At 34.0% G+C, this 15,445-nt stretch overlaps 2 protein-coding genes across 5 annotated transcripts; both read left to right on the forward strand.

The window, feature by feature from the left end:
• Nucleotides 2,398-6,379, forward strand: LOC107621497 (G-type lectin S-receptor-like serine/threonine-protein kinase B120). Of its 4 annotated transcripts, none has more exons than XM_016323511.2 (7): nucleotides 2,398-4,032; nucleotides 4,400-4,522; nucleotides 4,643-4,878; nucleotides 4,973-5,183; nucleotides 5,278-5,515; nucleotides 5,609-5,756; nucleotides 5,859-6,379. In XM_016323511.2, the coding sequence occupies exons 1-7, from the start codon at nucleotides 2,745-2,747 to the stop codon at nucleotides 6,159-6,161; spliced, it is 2,547 nt and encodes an 848-aa protein (XP_016178997.1). In that variant the 5' UTR covers nucleotides 2,398-2,744; the 3' UTR covers nucleotides 6,162-6,379. The 4 variants fall into 4 exon arrangements, with proteins under 4 accessions (XP_016178997.1, XP_016178999.1, XP_016178998.1 ...); XM_016323513.2 differs by having other exon boundaries at nucleotides 4,406-4,522; XM_016323512.2 differs by having other exon boundaries at nucleotides 2,399-4,032; nucleotides 4,649-4,878.
• Nucleotides 6,344-8,001, forward strand: LOC107621509 (G-type lectin S-receptor-like serine/threonine-protein kinase B120). The gene is made up of 5 exons (XM_016323534.2): nucleotides 6,344-6,373; nucleotides 6,813-7,023; nucleotides 7,118-7,355; nucleotides 7,449-7,596; nucleotides 7,699-8,001. The coding sequence occupies exons 1-5, from the start codon at nucleotides 6,344-6,346 to the stop codon at nucleotides 7,999-8,001; spliced, it is 930 nt and encodes a 309-aa protein (XP_016179020.2).

Here is a 15,445-nt window from a genome sequence, read left to right on the forward strand (position 1 = left end):
ACTTAATTCCAATGTTGTAAGATTAGGATTTCCAAATCTTATTAGCTAGCCACTTCAGCAAAAAGTACGAACAAATACTATATTAATTTTTTGAATCCCGTTAGGGAGACAATAGACTATTTGTACAATGTGTACAATGGGTTATTGAGTTACAAAATGAACATTCCCATACTATCTAGAATAATCATCCGAGTACTAGGGATAATAAACATCTTTCCAAAAAATTAAATTAATTTTGGGTTTACCAAAGATCGAACTCTTGACCTTTCGGATCTAACGTTCTAACACCATATCATGATACCACTCTTCCCAAAAACTTCAGCTAATGGAAAAATGTAACATTAATGGTTATATCTCTAATACTCCATAAACCTCCATTGTACACATTGTACAAGTATTCCATTGACTCCTTGTACTTTTCCTATTAATTAAAGCCACGGGCAGCCAGAGGAAGCTCATCTCAAATGGTCGGTCCCCTTGCACTTTCTAAAATTAGATCCTCCGCGTTGAATTTATCAATGGAATGGTATGCATAACTTTAAAGTCAAAATACATATATAAAATATGAACAAAGAAAATATTACTCAGCCCTGCGGGCCTGAAATGGAAACCACGTGGTCATTCCCTGTGTGGAATCATACATTCTGGGTTCCATATTAAATCCTAAGACTTGGTGGCCGGTTTTGTGCTATATGCCTGATTTTGGGGTGTGAAAATCTTATAAAGAGAAAGTACGATAATGTTAATTGGGATGCAAGCATGTATCATCAGTTCATCACGGGCCAGAATCGAAGGTGTGTTGATGAAGAATATTGTGGCTTGTAACTTGCAATGCAAGTAACACGGTGAGAACCCACGTTTGTCTTGCGCAGTATGCCAGTGTGGAATATCTAGCTAGCTATACTTAACATGAAGTGCATATGCAACTAATAATCTTCACCAACTTTCTAAACTAGTTTCAAGGAAGTTGAACGGAACTATTTTTTAATTTTTTTTTATTTTACTAGTTTAAAATGTTAATTTACTCGTTTAAAATCGAAATCGGACTAAAAGTAATTCGAAGCAAACGATTTAACGAAGAAGCACGCGATAAATGGTACAAAATAAAATACTAAGCATTCAATAAACCCAACACGACGGGAATAAATAAAACATTAAATCCCGAAAAGAAACGAGAACAAAACTGTAAAAAGTGTTACAAATACTGAGGTACCAACCTCAAAATACTTAAAAAATAAGTAAAGAAAAATTCTATGTAAATTATAAAATGGAAACAACATTCTCATCCATGACTTTCTTAAAGGCATCGACTTCGGAGACATCTAAGTCGGGAGCCTTCAGTTTAATTTGCTCCTTGATATTTGTCTCGGCATCAAACACACCATCGATAGCCGCTTGCTCGGCCCTCCAAATGGCAAGATGAAGTTCCTCAATATTTTTCATTAGTTCGGAAACCTGCTTCTTTAAGGTTGTCTCACTCAAATTCAAAGTAGTTTGAGCTGATTTCAAAATTTTCACCTCATCTTTCAAAAAAGAAGTTTGCATAGCCGGAAGAGGAGTAATTGAGTTATTGAGTTCCTTAACTTGGTCAATTTTAAATTTTATTCTAAATTCTAAATCTTCTAAAAATAAAAATTTAAAAGATAATTTTATAATAAAAAATTAATTAATATTAACTAATTAAAAAATAATTTCCTATAGTTGTTAGTTTTGATCTCATGATATCATAGCAGGCCTTTTGTCTCGAGAAAATTGTGGGAGTTTTGCAGTTTAAGACAATATTATTTATTATTGTTGAATTATTCAGAGAATTGTGAGTTATTCAAAGACCAAATTTATGGTTAGTTGCTAGAGATATGTTACAATTCAAATTCATATTAGATGTTTCCTTATATAATATAATAGTCGTCTAATCTAATTATAATTATTTTCACTTGTTTTAAACCTAGAGTTTTAATAGAAATCGGAAAAAGGAAAGAAGGAAAGTGGTGGTAGGATCGAAGCATAGGGCGTAGAAATTGGTCAAAAGTATAATGTGAATCGGCTGGAAAGCTCAACATTCCAAACATGGGGTCGCCTCGTCGCAGTGGGATACATTAATAAGTCAATGATTAATCACTATTATAATTTAAGCAAGTGCTTTTTAAGAGTATTCGAAGAGTTATAACTTATATAAATTATTTCTTTTTTGGGTGATCGAAATAAATTAAACAAAGAACTTATATAAATCATTTAATTCTTGGAAAAGAATTTGTATTTTTATCTAAGAATCTGAATTCTGAACCTAACTTTTAGTCGTGCAAAAAAAAGTAGTTTATTATAAGGAGGAATATCGAAAAAAAAGAAATAAAAAGTTATAATAGTAGAATAAACAATAAAGACTAAAAAAGTCAGTATGGTACACCTTCCTCTTATGACTATTTTATGAAGACTATGACGTTTTCTTCCATTTTCAACTTTGTTCTGATGTTCTCCAATCTTCGCACGGCGTCTTCACCAACCGTAACAACAACACTACCGCCATCACAGTTTCCTCCCACGCTCTCTCTTCCCCTAAAACCGTGTTCCCTTCGGAATCCACATCCCTCAAAAACCTTCTCATTTACAACACTGTTTCTCTCTGTTTTTTCATAGTTTCAGCCGACACTCTTGAAACTTGAACCTCCTCCTCTTCGCATTCTCCATTTATTATTAATCATTTCCTTTCATTCTTCTCAATTCCCTTTGAATTCTGGACCGCTTTTATGGCTACTGTGTTTTACCAACACGTGTCTATTCTGTTTTTGCTCTGTTTCTTCTTCTTCCTCTGTTTCTGTGCTATGTTTTCTGCTGCAGCTGCCAGGTCCAGCATCACAACCGCTCAGTTCATTAGGAACCGTGACAATCTCGTCTCAGATGGAAACAACTTCGAAATGGGTTTCTTCACTTATGATAATTATAACAACACTTACGTTGGGATTTGGTACTACACCATTCCTCAACCATACGTCATATGGGTCGCTAACAGAGACTACCCCATCAAAGGCGATGGTGGCGCTATAACTATCCAACAAGATGGAAACTTGGTTATCTTCGATGAACAAAAGCGCAAAGTATGGTCAAGTAATGTCACGATTTCTGCGAATAACAAGACCACTGAAGCTGTTCTTGGTGATGATGGAAACCTCGTACTTACACTCACAGATTCTGGGAAAAAGGTATGGCAGAGCTTTGAGGATCCAAGCGATACGTATTTACCGGGTATGAAGGTTCCAGCGAATCCTTCAAAGGGGAAGAAGAACTTTGTCTTCACTTCATGGAAATCAGCCAAGGACCCTTCAACTGGGAAATACACAATGGGGGTTGATCCTGAGAGTTTGCCTCAGATTGTGGTTTGGGAAGCAGGGGAAAGAAGGTGGAGGAGTGGTTACTGGAATGGAGGAGTCTTCACTGGTGTGGACATGACAGGAAGCGTGCTAGAGGGTTTCACTATTAACAAAGGCGATAAAAGCTCTTACTTTTCTTATAGCGTGCCCAATGGTAGTGATAAGGTAAGGTTTCAGATAACTTGGGATGGGTATGAGAAAGAGTTGAAGTGGGATCCTTCTCAGAAACAATGGAATGAGACACAGAGAGGGCCTTCTAATGATTGTGAGGTTTACAACAAGTGTGGTAGTTTCTCAGCTTGTGATATTAGTTCAGGTTCACCTGTTTGTAAGTGCTTAAAAGGGTTTCAACAAAGAGGTGGTGTTGGTGGTGGGTGTAAGAGGGTGACACCACTCAAAGCTGAAAAGACAACCTCTGAGGTTGGTGTCAAAGAAGATGGATTCCAGAGGCGTCGCTGCATGAGGCTGCCCGATTTTGCGCAGCAAGGAAACCCCCTTGGCGCTGACAACTGTGAGAGCTTTTGCTTGAAGAATAGTTCTTGCACTGCTTATGCTAATGTTAGTGGGATTGGGTGCATGGTTTGGTATGGGGAGTTGGTTGATCTTCAAGATTTTAGAGGAAATGTAGGAGAAACACTTTTCATTCGTTTAGCTGCTTCTGATTTAGGTAAGGTAAAACAATCCTCTTAGTTGTTTGTTTCCATTGATCAATGTGTCCAATTTTGATTTGAATTATTAGTACTACTTTCTATATAAGGTTATTGAGAAACTGCCTCAACTGGTCTTAGCTTCACTATCAGACCTAATATCTTGAATTTGGTATCAGGGAGAAACCATATTCTAACCCAATATATTGTTTCTACCATGTAAAATTTAATAAGAACGAATCAGAATGATAATTCTTAAGTCTAGCCACTAACATTGGTTTCATTTACTTTTTGGCTGTTAATTTTATTATCTAGACAATTATGAGAAGGACAGAATTTCTAAATCTCTCACAAGCGTCTAATTACATATGGCTTCTATTTCTTCAGTTACAGATGATGGAGGGAAAAAGAACAAGATTGTGATAGTAACAGCTATTATAGCAGGATTAATCTCTATAGGGATTTTTGTATTTATAGTATGGAGGTGCAAGGCAAAACTCAAACTCAAAGGTAAGATATTTGACCTCCTAATTATTTCTAAAACTCTTTGATGAATGACAAAGGTATAATATGCTGTTTTAGATGTTAACTTCATATGTGTTGCATTTTTATCTCCTCCCTTATTTTTGGCTGCAGTTTCGTCCGCTTCATGTCGCAAGAATAGTGATGTAATACCAATTTATGATGCAAGCAAGAGTAAAGAGATGTCGACAGAATTTTCAGCATCAGCTGATCTTAGTTTGGAGGGTAATGAGCTAAGTGGACCAGAACTTCCACTTTTCAATTTTAATTGCATTTCCATAGCCACAGACAACTTTTCACAAGGAAATAAGCTTGGGGAAGGGGGTTTCGGTCCTGTTTATAAGGTAAAAGTTCTTCTGTTAATCTTATAATTTTAGGAATATAATAACTATATAAGGCTTCAAAGATCTAATAAAAGTTGTTTATTCCATTTACCAGGGAAAGCTTCCAAGTGGAGAACAAATAGCTGTCAAAAGGCTTTCAAGACATTCCTGCCAAGGTTTGGAGGAGTTCAAGAATGAAATGATGCTGATAGCCAAACTACAACACAGAAATTTGGTTAGACAAATGGGTTGCTCTATTCGCGGTGAAGAAAAATTGCTTGTATATGAGTACATGCCGAACAAAAGCTTGGATCGCTTTTTATTTGGTAAGTTAATAAGTTTCTTCATTGAAAACCATTATGGAAAGCAATTATCAGCACACTTTATTAACAATTTTGCTCTTTCTGGTAAACATGACAGATCCGGTCAAGCAAACAGAGTTAGACTGGGCAAGACGCTATGATATAATTGAAGGCATTGCAAGAGGACTACTTTATCTACATCGAGATTCAAGACTAAGAATAATTCATCGAGATCTAAAAGCAAGCAATATTTTATTGGACGAAAACATGAACCCAAAAATCTCAGACTTCGGGCTGGCCAGGATATTTGGTGGAAACCAGAACGAAGGCAATACAACCAGAGTGGTTGGTACATAGTAAGTATGCTTCAATTTTGCATGTTTGAGATTGTTGATTCAACCACTTATCCAATCCTTACTTGAACTAAACTAACCTCGTGGTATTTGCAGTGGTTATATGGCTCCAGAATATGCAATGGAAGGTCTATTTTCAGTTAAATCCGATGTATATAGTTTTGGTGTATTACTATTAGAGATTGTGAGTGGTCGGAGGAACACTAGCTTTCGTCACTCAGATGACACAAGTCTCATTGGATATGTGAGTAACTCATTACATACTATTTATTAGCAACACTTAGTAAGTTTTCTCAAAGATTCTAAAATGCTGATTGTGCATGTGATGGAATTGAAATTTATGTAGGCATGGCATCTTTGGAATGAAGGCAGAGCAATGGAGCTTGTAGACCCTTGCATACGTGAATCAAGTCCTAAAGACAAAGCTTTGAGGTGCATAAACATAGGAATGTTGTGTGTGCAAGATTCAGCATCTCATAGACCAAACATGTCCAATGTAGTGTTGATGCTAGAAAGTGAGACAACCACTCTTCCATTACCTTCACAACCTTTGGTCACTTCCATGAGGAGATCTGAGGACAGAGAATTTCATATGGAAGGTCTTGATGTTTCAAATGATTTAACTGTCACAATGGTGGTTGGAAGATAGAATGAAAATGAAGGAATCATTGTATGCTGTTTTTTGTTCTTATTTTGAAAATTTGGAAATATATGCTTTATTAAATTTGAAGACACTGTATATATCAAATTTGTATCTATCTTGAGACTCCGGTAAAAGAAAAATAAGAATAGAGGCTAGACTGAATTTAACATTATTGCCGTAAAGGAAAAATGCAAATTGGGATTTGTGCTAAAGTTGCTGTAACAAAGTGAAGGTCGACATGAATATTGTGTTACATTGACGTACGTGACTCGGAGTTTTGTCATTTGTGCATGTTCCATGTGCATATAAGTCAACAAAGTTAGACTTTTCATTGAAATTAAGTCATGAGATATTTTTTCAAAAGAGCTTAAGGGAAAAATGAGGGTGAAACCTTGGGATAACAAATTTAGAAAAGAAAAATGTTAGGAGTATCAGAATTTATATTTTTGGTTATTACTTAATTATTAATTTAATTTTGTTAATTTAATAATTTAATAACATATTTTATTCTATATTTTAAAATATTAATAACTAATAATTTGGATTTTTTTAAATAAGTAAAATAAATATTTTAATTACTAATCTTATAATTTTAGGAATATAATAACTATATAAGGCTTCAAAGATCTAATAAAAGTTGTTTATTCCATTTACCAGGGAAAGCTTCCAAGTGGAGAACAAATAGCTGTCAAAAGGCTTTCAAGACATTCCTGCCAAGGTTTGGAGGAGTTCAAGAATGAAATGATGCTGATAGCCAAACTACAACACAGAAATTTGGTTAGACAAATGGGTTGCTCTATTCGCGGTGAAGAAAAATTGCTTGTATATGAGTACATGCCGAACAAAAGCTTGGATCGCTTTTTATTTGGTAAGTTAATAAGTTTCTTCATTGAAAACCATTATGGAAAGCAATTATCAGCACACTTTATTAACAATTTTGCTCTTTCTGGTAAACATGACAGATCCGGTCAAGCAAACAGAGTTAGACTGGGCAAGACGCTATGATATAATTGAAGGCATTGCAAGAGGACTACTTTATCTACATCGAGATTCAAGACTAAGAATAATTCATCGAGATCTAAAAGCAAGCAATATTTTATTGGACGAAAACATGAACCCAAAAATCTCAGACTTCGGGCTGGCCAGGATATTTGGTGGAAACCAGAACGAAGGCAATACAACCAGAGTGGTTGGTACATAGTAAGTATGCTTCAATTTTGCATGTTTGAGATTGTTGATTCAACCACTTATCCAATCCTTACTTGAACTAAACTAACCTCGTGGTATTTGCAGTGGTTATATGGCTCCAGAATATGCAATGGAAGGTCTATTTTCAGTTAAATCCGATGTATATAGTTTTGGTGTATTACTATTAGAGATTGTGAGTGGTCGGAGGAACACTAGCTTTCGTCACTCAGATGACACAAGTCTCATTGGATATGTGAGTAACTCATTACATACTATTTATTAGCAACACTTAGTAAGTTTTCTCAAAGATTCTAAAATGCTGATTGTGCATGTGATGGAATTGAAATTTATGTAGGCATGGCATCTTTGGAATGAAGGCAGAGCAATGGAGCTTGTAGACCCTTGCATACGTGAATCAAGTCCTAAAGACAAAGCTTTGAGGTGCATAAACATAGGAATGTTGTGTGTGCAAGATTCAGCATCTCATAGACCAAACATGTCCAATGTAGTGTTGATGCTAGAAAGTGAGACAACCACTCTTCCATTACCTTCACAACCTTTGGTCACTTCCATGAGGAGATCTGAGGACAGAGAATTTCATATGGAAGGTCTTGATGTTTCAAATGATTTAACTGTCACAATGGTGGTTGGAAGATAGAATGAAAATGAAGGAATCATTGTATGCTGTTTTTTGTTCTTATTTTGAAAATTTGGAAATATATGCTTTATTAAATTTGAAGACACTGTATATATCAAATTTGTATCTATCTTGAGACTCCGGTAAAAGAAAAATAAGAATAGAGGCTAGACTGAATTTAACATTATTGCCGTAAAGGAAAAATGCAAATTGGGATTTGTGCTAAAGTTGCTGTAACAAAGTGAAGGTCGACATGAATATTGTGTTACATTGACGTACGTGACTCGGAGTTTTGTCATTTGTGCATGTTCCATGTGCATATAAGTCAACAAAGTTAGACTTTTCATTGAAATTAAGTCATGAGATATTTTTTCAAAAGAGCTTAAGGGAAAAATGAGGGTGAAACCTTGGGATAACAAATTTAGAAAAGAAAAATGTTAGGAGTATCAGAATTTATATTTTTGGTTATTACTTAATTGTTAATTTAATTTTGTTAATTTAATAATTTAATAACATATTTTATTCTATATTTTAAAATATTAATAACTAATAATTTGGATTTTTTTAAATAAGTAAAATAAATATTTTAATTACCGAAATATACATTTTGGAGTATTTTTATCGAAAAGTATCGCATCACTTATTTCGTTTACAGTGTAAATTGTAAATGAGATAAGACAAAGAAAAAATGTAGCTTATATTTTATTTATAGTGTAAACAAGATAAGTGATGTGATGCATTTCGGTAAAAATATTTTAAAATGTATATTTTGGTAATTAAAATATTTATTTTATTTATTAAAAAAAACCCTAATACTTTTTTTTAAATATCTTTAATTGAACTCGAGAAGAAAAAAACAAATAAATAAAGGAATAAAAAGTGAGCAATCAAGTAACACTGTTATATAAATAAAAAAGTAAATAACTATTTCTGACCACGAAAGATTCAAACGCCGACAAAATTAACCATAAAAGAATAAAATTAAAGTTATACCCATAAAAGATAAATTATGTTGGACAAAAATAACCAATTATTAATTTTTTATTATTTCTATTAAAAATTTAATTACAATACCCAAATTACCTCATTCTCTTCTATTATCTTCAACCTTTCAAATTTTTCAACTCAAGTCTCTTTTACCAACAAAATCACTACCTCTTTTTATCAAATTTTGAATACCACCATCACTACCACCGTCACTGTCAACATCACCGTCAATACAACTCATCAATAAACCGAGACAGAGTGAGACAAAAGGAGATAAACTACTGAAAGAAGATAAACAAAGTCAGGAGCAGTAACGAAGAGCAAAAATTATCAATGCCGTTGTCTTCAGCAATCATTAGGCTCGGGAGAAGGAGGAGAAGCGTTGCTTCCGTCATTGAGGCGGTTCTGCCGAGGCGGCGACGGAGGAAAGATGCTCTAGCCCTAACTCCAATATATTTCCAGCGTCTTTTTGTTGCAGCAATGGATCCGTTGTCAGAGAAATTGAAAGGTTATTATAGTTGTCAGAGAAATTGAATAAGAGCTATAGCTCATTTCATTTTCTATATAAATTCTCTAAATTGAATAAAAAAAATGTTATTATTTGAGCTTATAGATTTTTATTGAACTTTTATTTTGTTTGTCCCTTACTTGATTGTTTTTTCTTACTTTATTTTCCGTGATTCCCATGTTTGTGTGCGAGGCAAAATTTTTTGTGGGCAAACTATTGAAGAAGATTGCAAGAAGAAAATCAATGGTTACTAGCATAATTGTGTTTAGTTTATCTCTTTTGTCTCACTCTCTTTGTGATTTTACTATTTAACAGAGAGTTGAGTTGAAGAATTTGAAAGGTTAAAGATAATAGAAGAGATATGGGTATTAAAGATATTTTGATTAATTTTTTAATAGAAATAATAAAAAATTAATAATTAGTTATTTTTGTCAAACATAATTCATTTTTTATGGATACAATTTTAATTTTATTCTTTTATAGTTAGTTTTGTCAATATTTAAATCTTTCATGGTCAGAAATAGTTATTTACTCTAAATAAAACTATCTGATAAGAAACAATATAATACCTATAATGATAAAAAAAATCCTACAATTAACTACTGTATATTATTTCTTTAAAAGAAATAGGTTTAAATAAATTTGTAATTGATGAAATTGAGCTTAGAGAGATGAATTCGTGTGTACTCTTAGAAATGAGAGAGAAATTAAATGAGAAAAGTATGTGAGATTAGGAAAGTGATTTTGATATTACGATGAATCTCAAATTCTCAATAAAAATACAGAGCACAACTATACATAGTAAATTCTTAATAGAAAACTACTCCTACCCTACTATTAGTGTAAGTGTGTAACGAACTCATAATTATAAAAACCGAATCGAACTGATCGGTTTGATCGAAAAATTGAATCATAAATTAGTTCAATTCGTTTTTTAGACTGTTTAAAATTGAAAACCTGCATGAACTGGTTCAATAATGGTGCACTCTATGGTGCTCTATAGTACCGCATCTTTATTTGTGATCTAATGCGGCCTATGGTCTTCCAGCGTGCCACTTGTCCACCAGTGAGCGTTTGTTAGTTTGAAAATTTTCAAAATAGTCTTACAGCGTGACACTTGTTAGTTTGAAAAATTTCAAAATGATAGCAACAACTCTCTCAATGTGCTTCTTGTTGTAAAATAAATAAAAGAATAAGGAAGATATAAATATAAGATAGAGAAATATAAATATAGAATTCTAGTAATAATATTCACCACAATTACTATCTTAATATAATCGAGATGATTATTATATCACTAATATATTATAAACTTAAGACCTTCGGATAGATAGAGAAAAGAGAAAATTATTATTATAATGTATGGAGGAAGAAAAGAGTGTTTTATTATTATTGTGTGTATTGTCTCGTACCATACCCCCTATTTATACATGTATAGGGTTCATATTTTCAACCTTCATTAAATGTAAATTCTTTCTTGGTAACATGAATACTGAGTCACCCATAATATTAATGGGCATCCATATCCTTTGTGTTTATCACAACACTCTCTCTTGGATGACCATTTAGGATTATTGCCTCGTTAAAACCTTACTAAAGAAAAATCCAATGGGAAAAAACCTTAGTGAAGGAAAAAGAGTACAATATCCTTTGTGACGAGGACTACCTCATTAAAAACTTTGTCAAGAAAAATCCAATGAAAAAAAAACCTAACCAAGGAAAAAAGAGTACAATCTTCCCCTCTTGTCGACATCATTTAATGTCTAGAAATCGACGCATCCCAATCTCATGCACCAATCTTTCAAAGGAGGATCTTGGGAGTGACTTTATGAATAAATCTGCCAGATTGTCACTTGAGCGGATCTGTTGGACATTAATTGTCCCTTGATTTTGAAGATCATGAGTGAAAAAAATTGGGAGAAATATGCTTTGTTCTATCATCTTTGATGTATCCGCCTTTAAGTTGAGCAATGCATGCTGTATTATCTTCAAACATGATAGTTGGAGCTATCTTATGATCAATCAGTCCACATGATGATAGAATATATTGGATCAAACTCCTGAGCCAAAAACACTCGCGACTAGCTTCATGAATCGCTAGTATTTCGGCATGATTAGAGGATGTTGCAGCAATCGTCTGTTTCGTGGACCTCCATGATATAGCTGTACCCCCATATGTGAACAGATATCCTGTTTGAGATCTCCCTTTATGTGGATCAGACAAGTATCCAGCATCTGCATAGCCAACTAATTGTGACTTTGATCCATAGGGATAAAACAATCCCATATCAACTGTCCCATGAAGATATCGAAAGATTTGTTTGACTCCACTCCAATGTCTTCTGGTTGGAGAGGAACTATATCTTGCTAGTAAATTCATAGCAAATGATATATCGGGTCGTGTATTATTAGCAAGATACATTAGTGCTCCAATGGCACTAAGATATGGTACTTCAGGACCAAGGATATCTTCATTCTCTTCTTTAAGACGGAATTGATCCTTCTCCACATCTAAAGATCTTACGATCATTGGGGTACTCAAGGGATGTGACTTATCCATATAAAATCTTTTCAAGATCTTTTCTGTGTATATCGTTTGATGAATAAAGATCCCATTTTTTATATGCTCGATCTGCAGGCCGAGACAAAATTTAGTCTTTCCAAGATCTTTCATCTCAAACTCTTCTTTTAGAGTTTTTATAATTGTTGAAATCTCTTCAGGAGTTCCAATGATATTTAAATCATCAACGTACAAAGCAATTATAATGAATTCAGATGCAGATTTCTTTATGAAAATACATGGACATATATCATCATTCTTATATCCATTTTTTGCCAGATACTCAGTAAGACGATTATACCACATTTGTCCAGATTGCTTCAGACCATATAAAGATCTTTGTAATTTAACTGAGTATAATCCCTGTGAATATTCATTGGATGGTTTAGATATCTTTAGTCCTTCAAGGACTTTCATATAGATATCCCGATCTAATGAGCCGTATAAATAGGCTGTTATCACATCCATTAAGTGCATATGCAGTTTATGATATGCAGATAAACTGACCAAATAACGCAATGTTATCGCATCCACTACAGGGAAATACGTTTCTTCATAATCTATACCGGGCCTTTGTGAAAAATCTTGTACCACAAGTCGGGCTTTGTAGCGCACAACTTCATTTTTCTCATTTCGTTTTCTCACAAATACCCATCAGTATCCAACAGGTTTTACATCTTCTGGTGTACGGACTACAGGTCTAAAGACTTCACGTTTTGCAAGTGAGTCTAATTCAGCCTTCATGGCTTCTTCCCATTTTGGCCAATCATTTCTTTGTCGACATTCTTCGACTGATCTTGGCTCAAGATCCTTACTTTCATGCATGATATTTAATGCCACATTATATGCAAATATTTCATTGACAATTGTCTTATTTCGGTCCCATTTCTCTCCTGTAAAGACATAATTTATCGAGATCTCGTCATTTTCACAATTTTCAGGTACCTGAACGTCTTCTGCCGTTAAAATTATATCAGAATTTTGGACAACCGCAAGGTGTTTCTACTATGTCTTTTTCAACAGGAATAGTATTTACCTCTTTTTGCTTTCGAGGATTTTTTTTCTTTGGAACCGACAGGCCTGCCACGCTTCTGGCGTGAATTTGCTTTAGTGGCTACTTGTCCTACTGGGACATCAATTCGAATTGGGGAGTTTTTTCCTGGTATATAAGATTTGGTTATCCTCTTTGTATCGGAAAATGCATCAGGCAATTCATTTTCTATTCTTTGCAAATGTATAATCTTTTGAACTTCTAGTTCACATTGTCCTGATCGAGGATCTAAATGCATCAAGGATGATGCATTCCAATTAAGTTCCTTTTCAGGAAACTTATTCTCTCCCCCTATTGTTAGAAATTTTGATTCATCAAAATGACAATCCGCAAATCGGGCTTTAAATACATCTCTAGTTTGTATCTCAAGATACCTCACGATAGAAGGAGAATCATATCCAACATATATCTCTAATTTTCTTTGGGGTCCCATTTTGGTACGATTAGGTGGTGCAATGGGAACATATATCGCACACCCGAATATTCTTAAATGGGAAATATTTGGCTACTGGCCAAAAGCTAATTACATAGGAGAGAACTGATGGTAACTCGTTGGCCTCAAACGAATAAGTGCTGCGGCATGTAAAATAGCATGCCCCCAAACCGAGGTTGGGAGATTTGTTCTCATAAGTAAGGGTCCAGCAATTAATTAGAGGCGTTTAATAAGTGATTCTGCTAACCCATTTTGTGTGTGAATATAAGCTACTGGATGTTCAACACTTATTCCATTAGCCATACAATAAGCATCAAAAGCTTAGGAAGTAAATTCACCAGCATTATCAAGACGAATTGCTTTGATTGGATTTTCTGAAAATTGTGCTTTTATTCGAATAATTTGAGCCAGTAATCTCGCAAACGCCAGGTTGCGAGAAGACAATAAGCACACGTGTAACCATCTCGAAGATACGTCTATTAGGACCATAAAATATCTAAAATATCCACATGGTAGATGAATAGGTCCACATATATCGCCTTGAATCCTTTCTAGAAATTCAGGGGACTCAAATCCAATCTTTACTAGTGATGGACTTAAAATTAACTTCTCTTGAGAACATGCAGCACAACAAAATTCACTAGATTTAAGAATTTTCTGGTTCTTTAGTGAATGTCCATGGGAGTTTTCAATAATTCTTCTCATCATGGTTGTTCCTGGATGACCCAATCAGTCGTGCCAAGTTATGAATTCATTTGGGTTAGTAAACTTCTGGTTTACAATGGCATGTGATTCAATTGCACTAATCTTGGTGTAATACAACCCAGATGAGATTTTGGGTAATTTTTCTAATATAACTTTCTTATTTGAATCATGAGTTGTGATATATAAATACTCATGATTTTCCTCCTTCATTGACTCAATATGATATCCGTTTCCGCGAATATCTTTGAAATTCAACAAGTTCCTCAGAGACATGGTAGATAATAGTGCATTATTTATTATAAATTTTGTTCCTCCAGGAAACAAAATTATAGTTCTTCCGAAGCCTTCTATCACATTGCCTGAGCCAATAATAGTATTAACACATTCTTCTTTTGGCACCAGATGGGTAAAATATATATCACTTTTGAGAATAGTGTGCGAACTTGCACTATCCGCAAGGCATACATTTTCATTATATATCATTGCCATTTTCTTCAAAGACAAATAATAATAAAAGAGTAGTATGCACAGTTAAATTGAATACTTGATCGAAATTATTTTTCTAAGAAACACTGTACATAAAAATAATGTCATATACTAAAATTTTATTTTAAAACTTGACACATTTAATAATTTCAAAATTCATAAACATTAATATTTCATTATTTATATACATCATATTTGAAACTTAAATAAAACTTAACAATAAGTTCTTTACATTATTTATTTACATGAATACTTAACAATCCCACATATTAAACAATTCCATCATTAATTAAATGACCAATATTTTCTTCAGGGTCCTCAAAGAAATCAGATACATCATAATGAGTGGTGAAATTTTCAGCATCATTTGAAACAAAATTTGTTTCCTTTCCTTTGTCATCCTTTTTCAAAGATGATTAGTAAAGATCGACTAGGTGCCTTGGGATACGACAGGTACGTGACCAATGACCCTTTCCACCACAACGAAAACACTTATCCTCTGTTGATTTATTTTGCCCAATATTTCTTTCTTTATCCCACTTCTGGTGAGATCCTCTCTTTTGAACATAATTCCTTTTCCTTCCATAATTTTTCTTGTTTGTAAAAAAACCTTGCCATCTACCTCTTCTGGGGTAATGATTTGCCACATTTACTTCAGGAAATGGGGCGGCGCCAGTTGGGCACGCTTCGTGATTCTTTAAGAGCACCTCATTGTTGCGTTCAGCAAGAAAAAGG

The sequence above is a fragment of the Arachis ipaensis genome, chromosome B10 (assembly GCF_000816755.2).
Source record: "Arachis ipaensis cultivar K30076 chromosome B10, Araip1.1, whole genome shotgun sequence".
NCBI classification, from domain to species: Eukaryota; Viridiplantae; Streptophyta; class Magnoliopsida; order Fabales; family Fabaceae; genus Arachis; species Arachis ipaensis.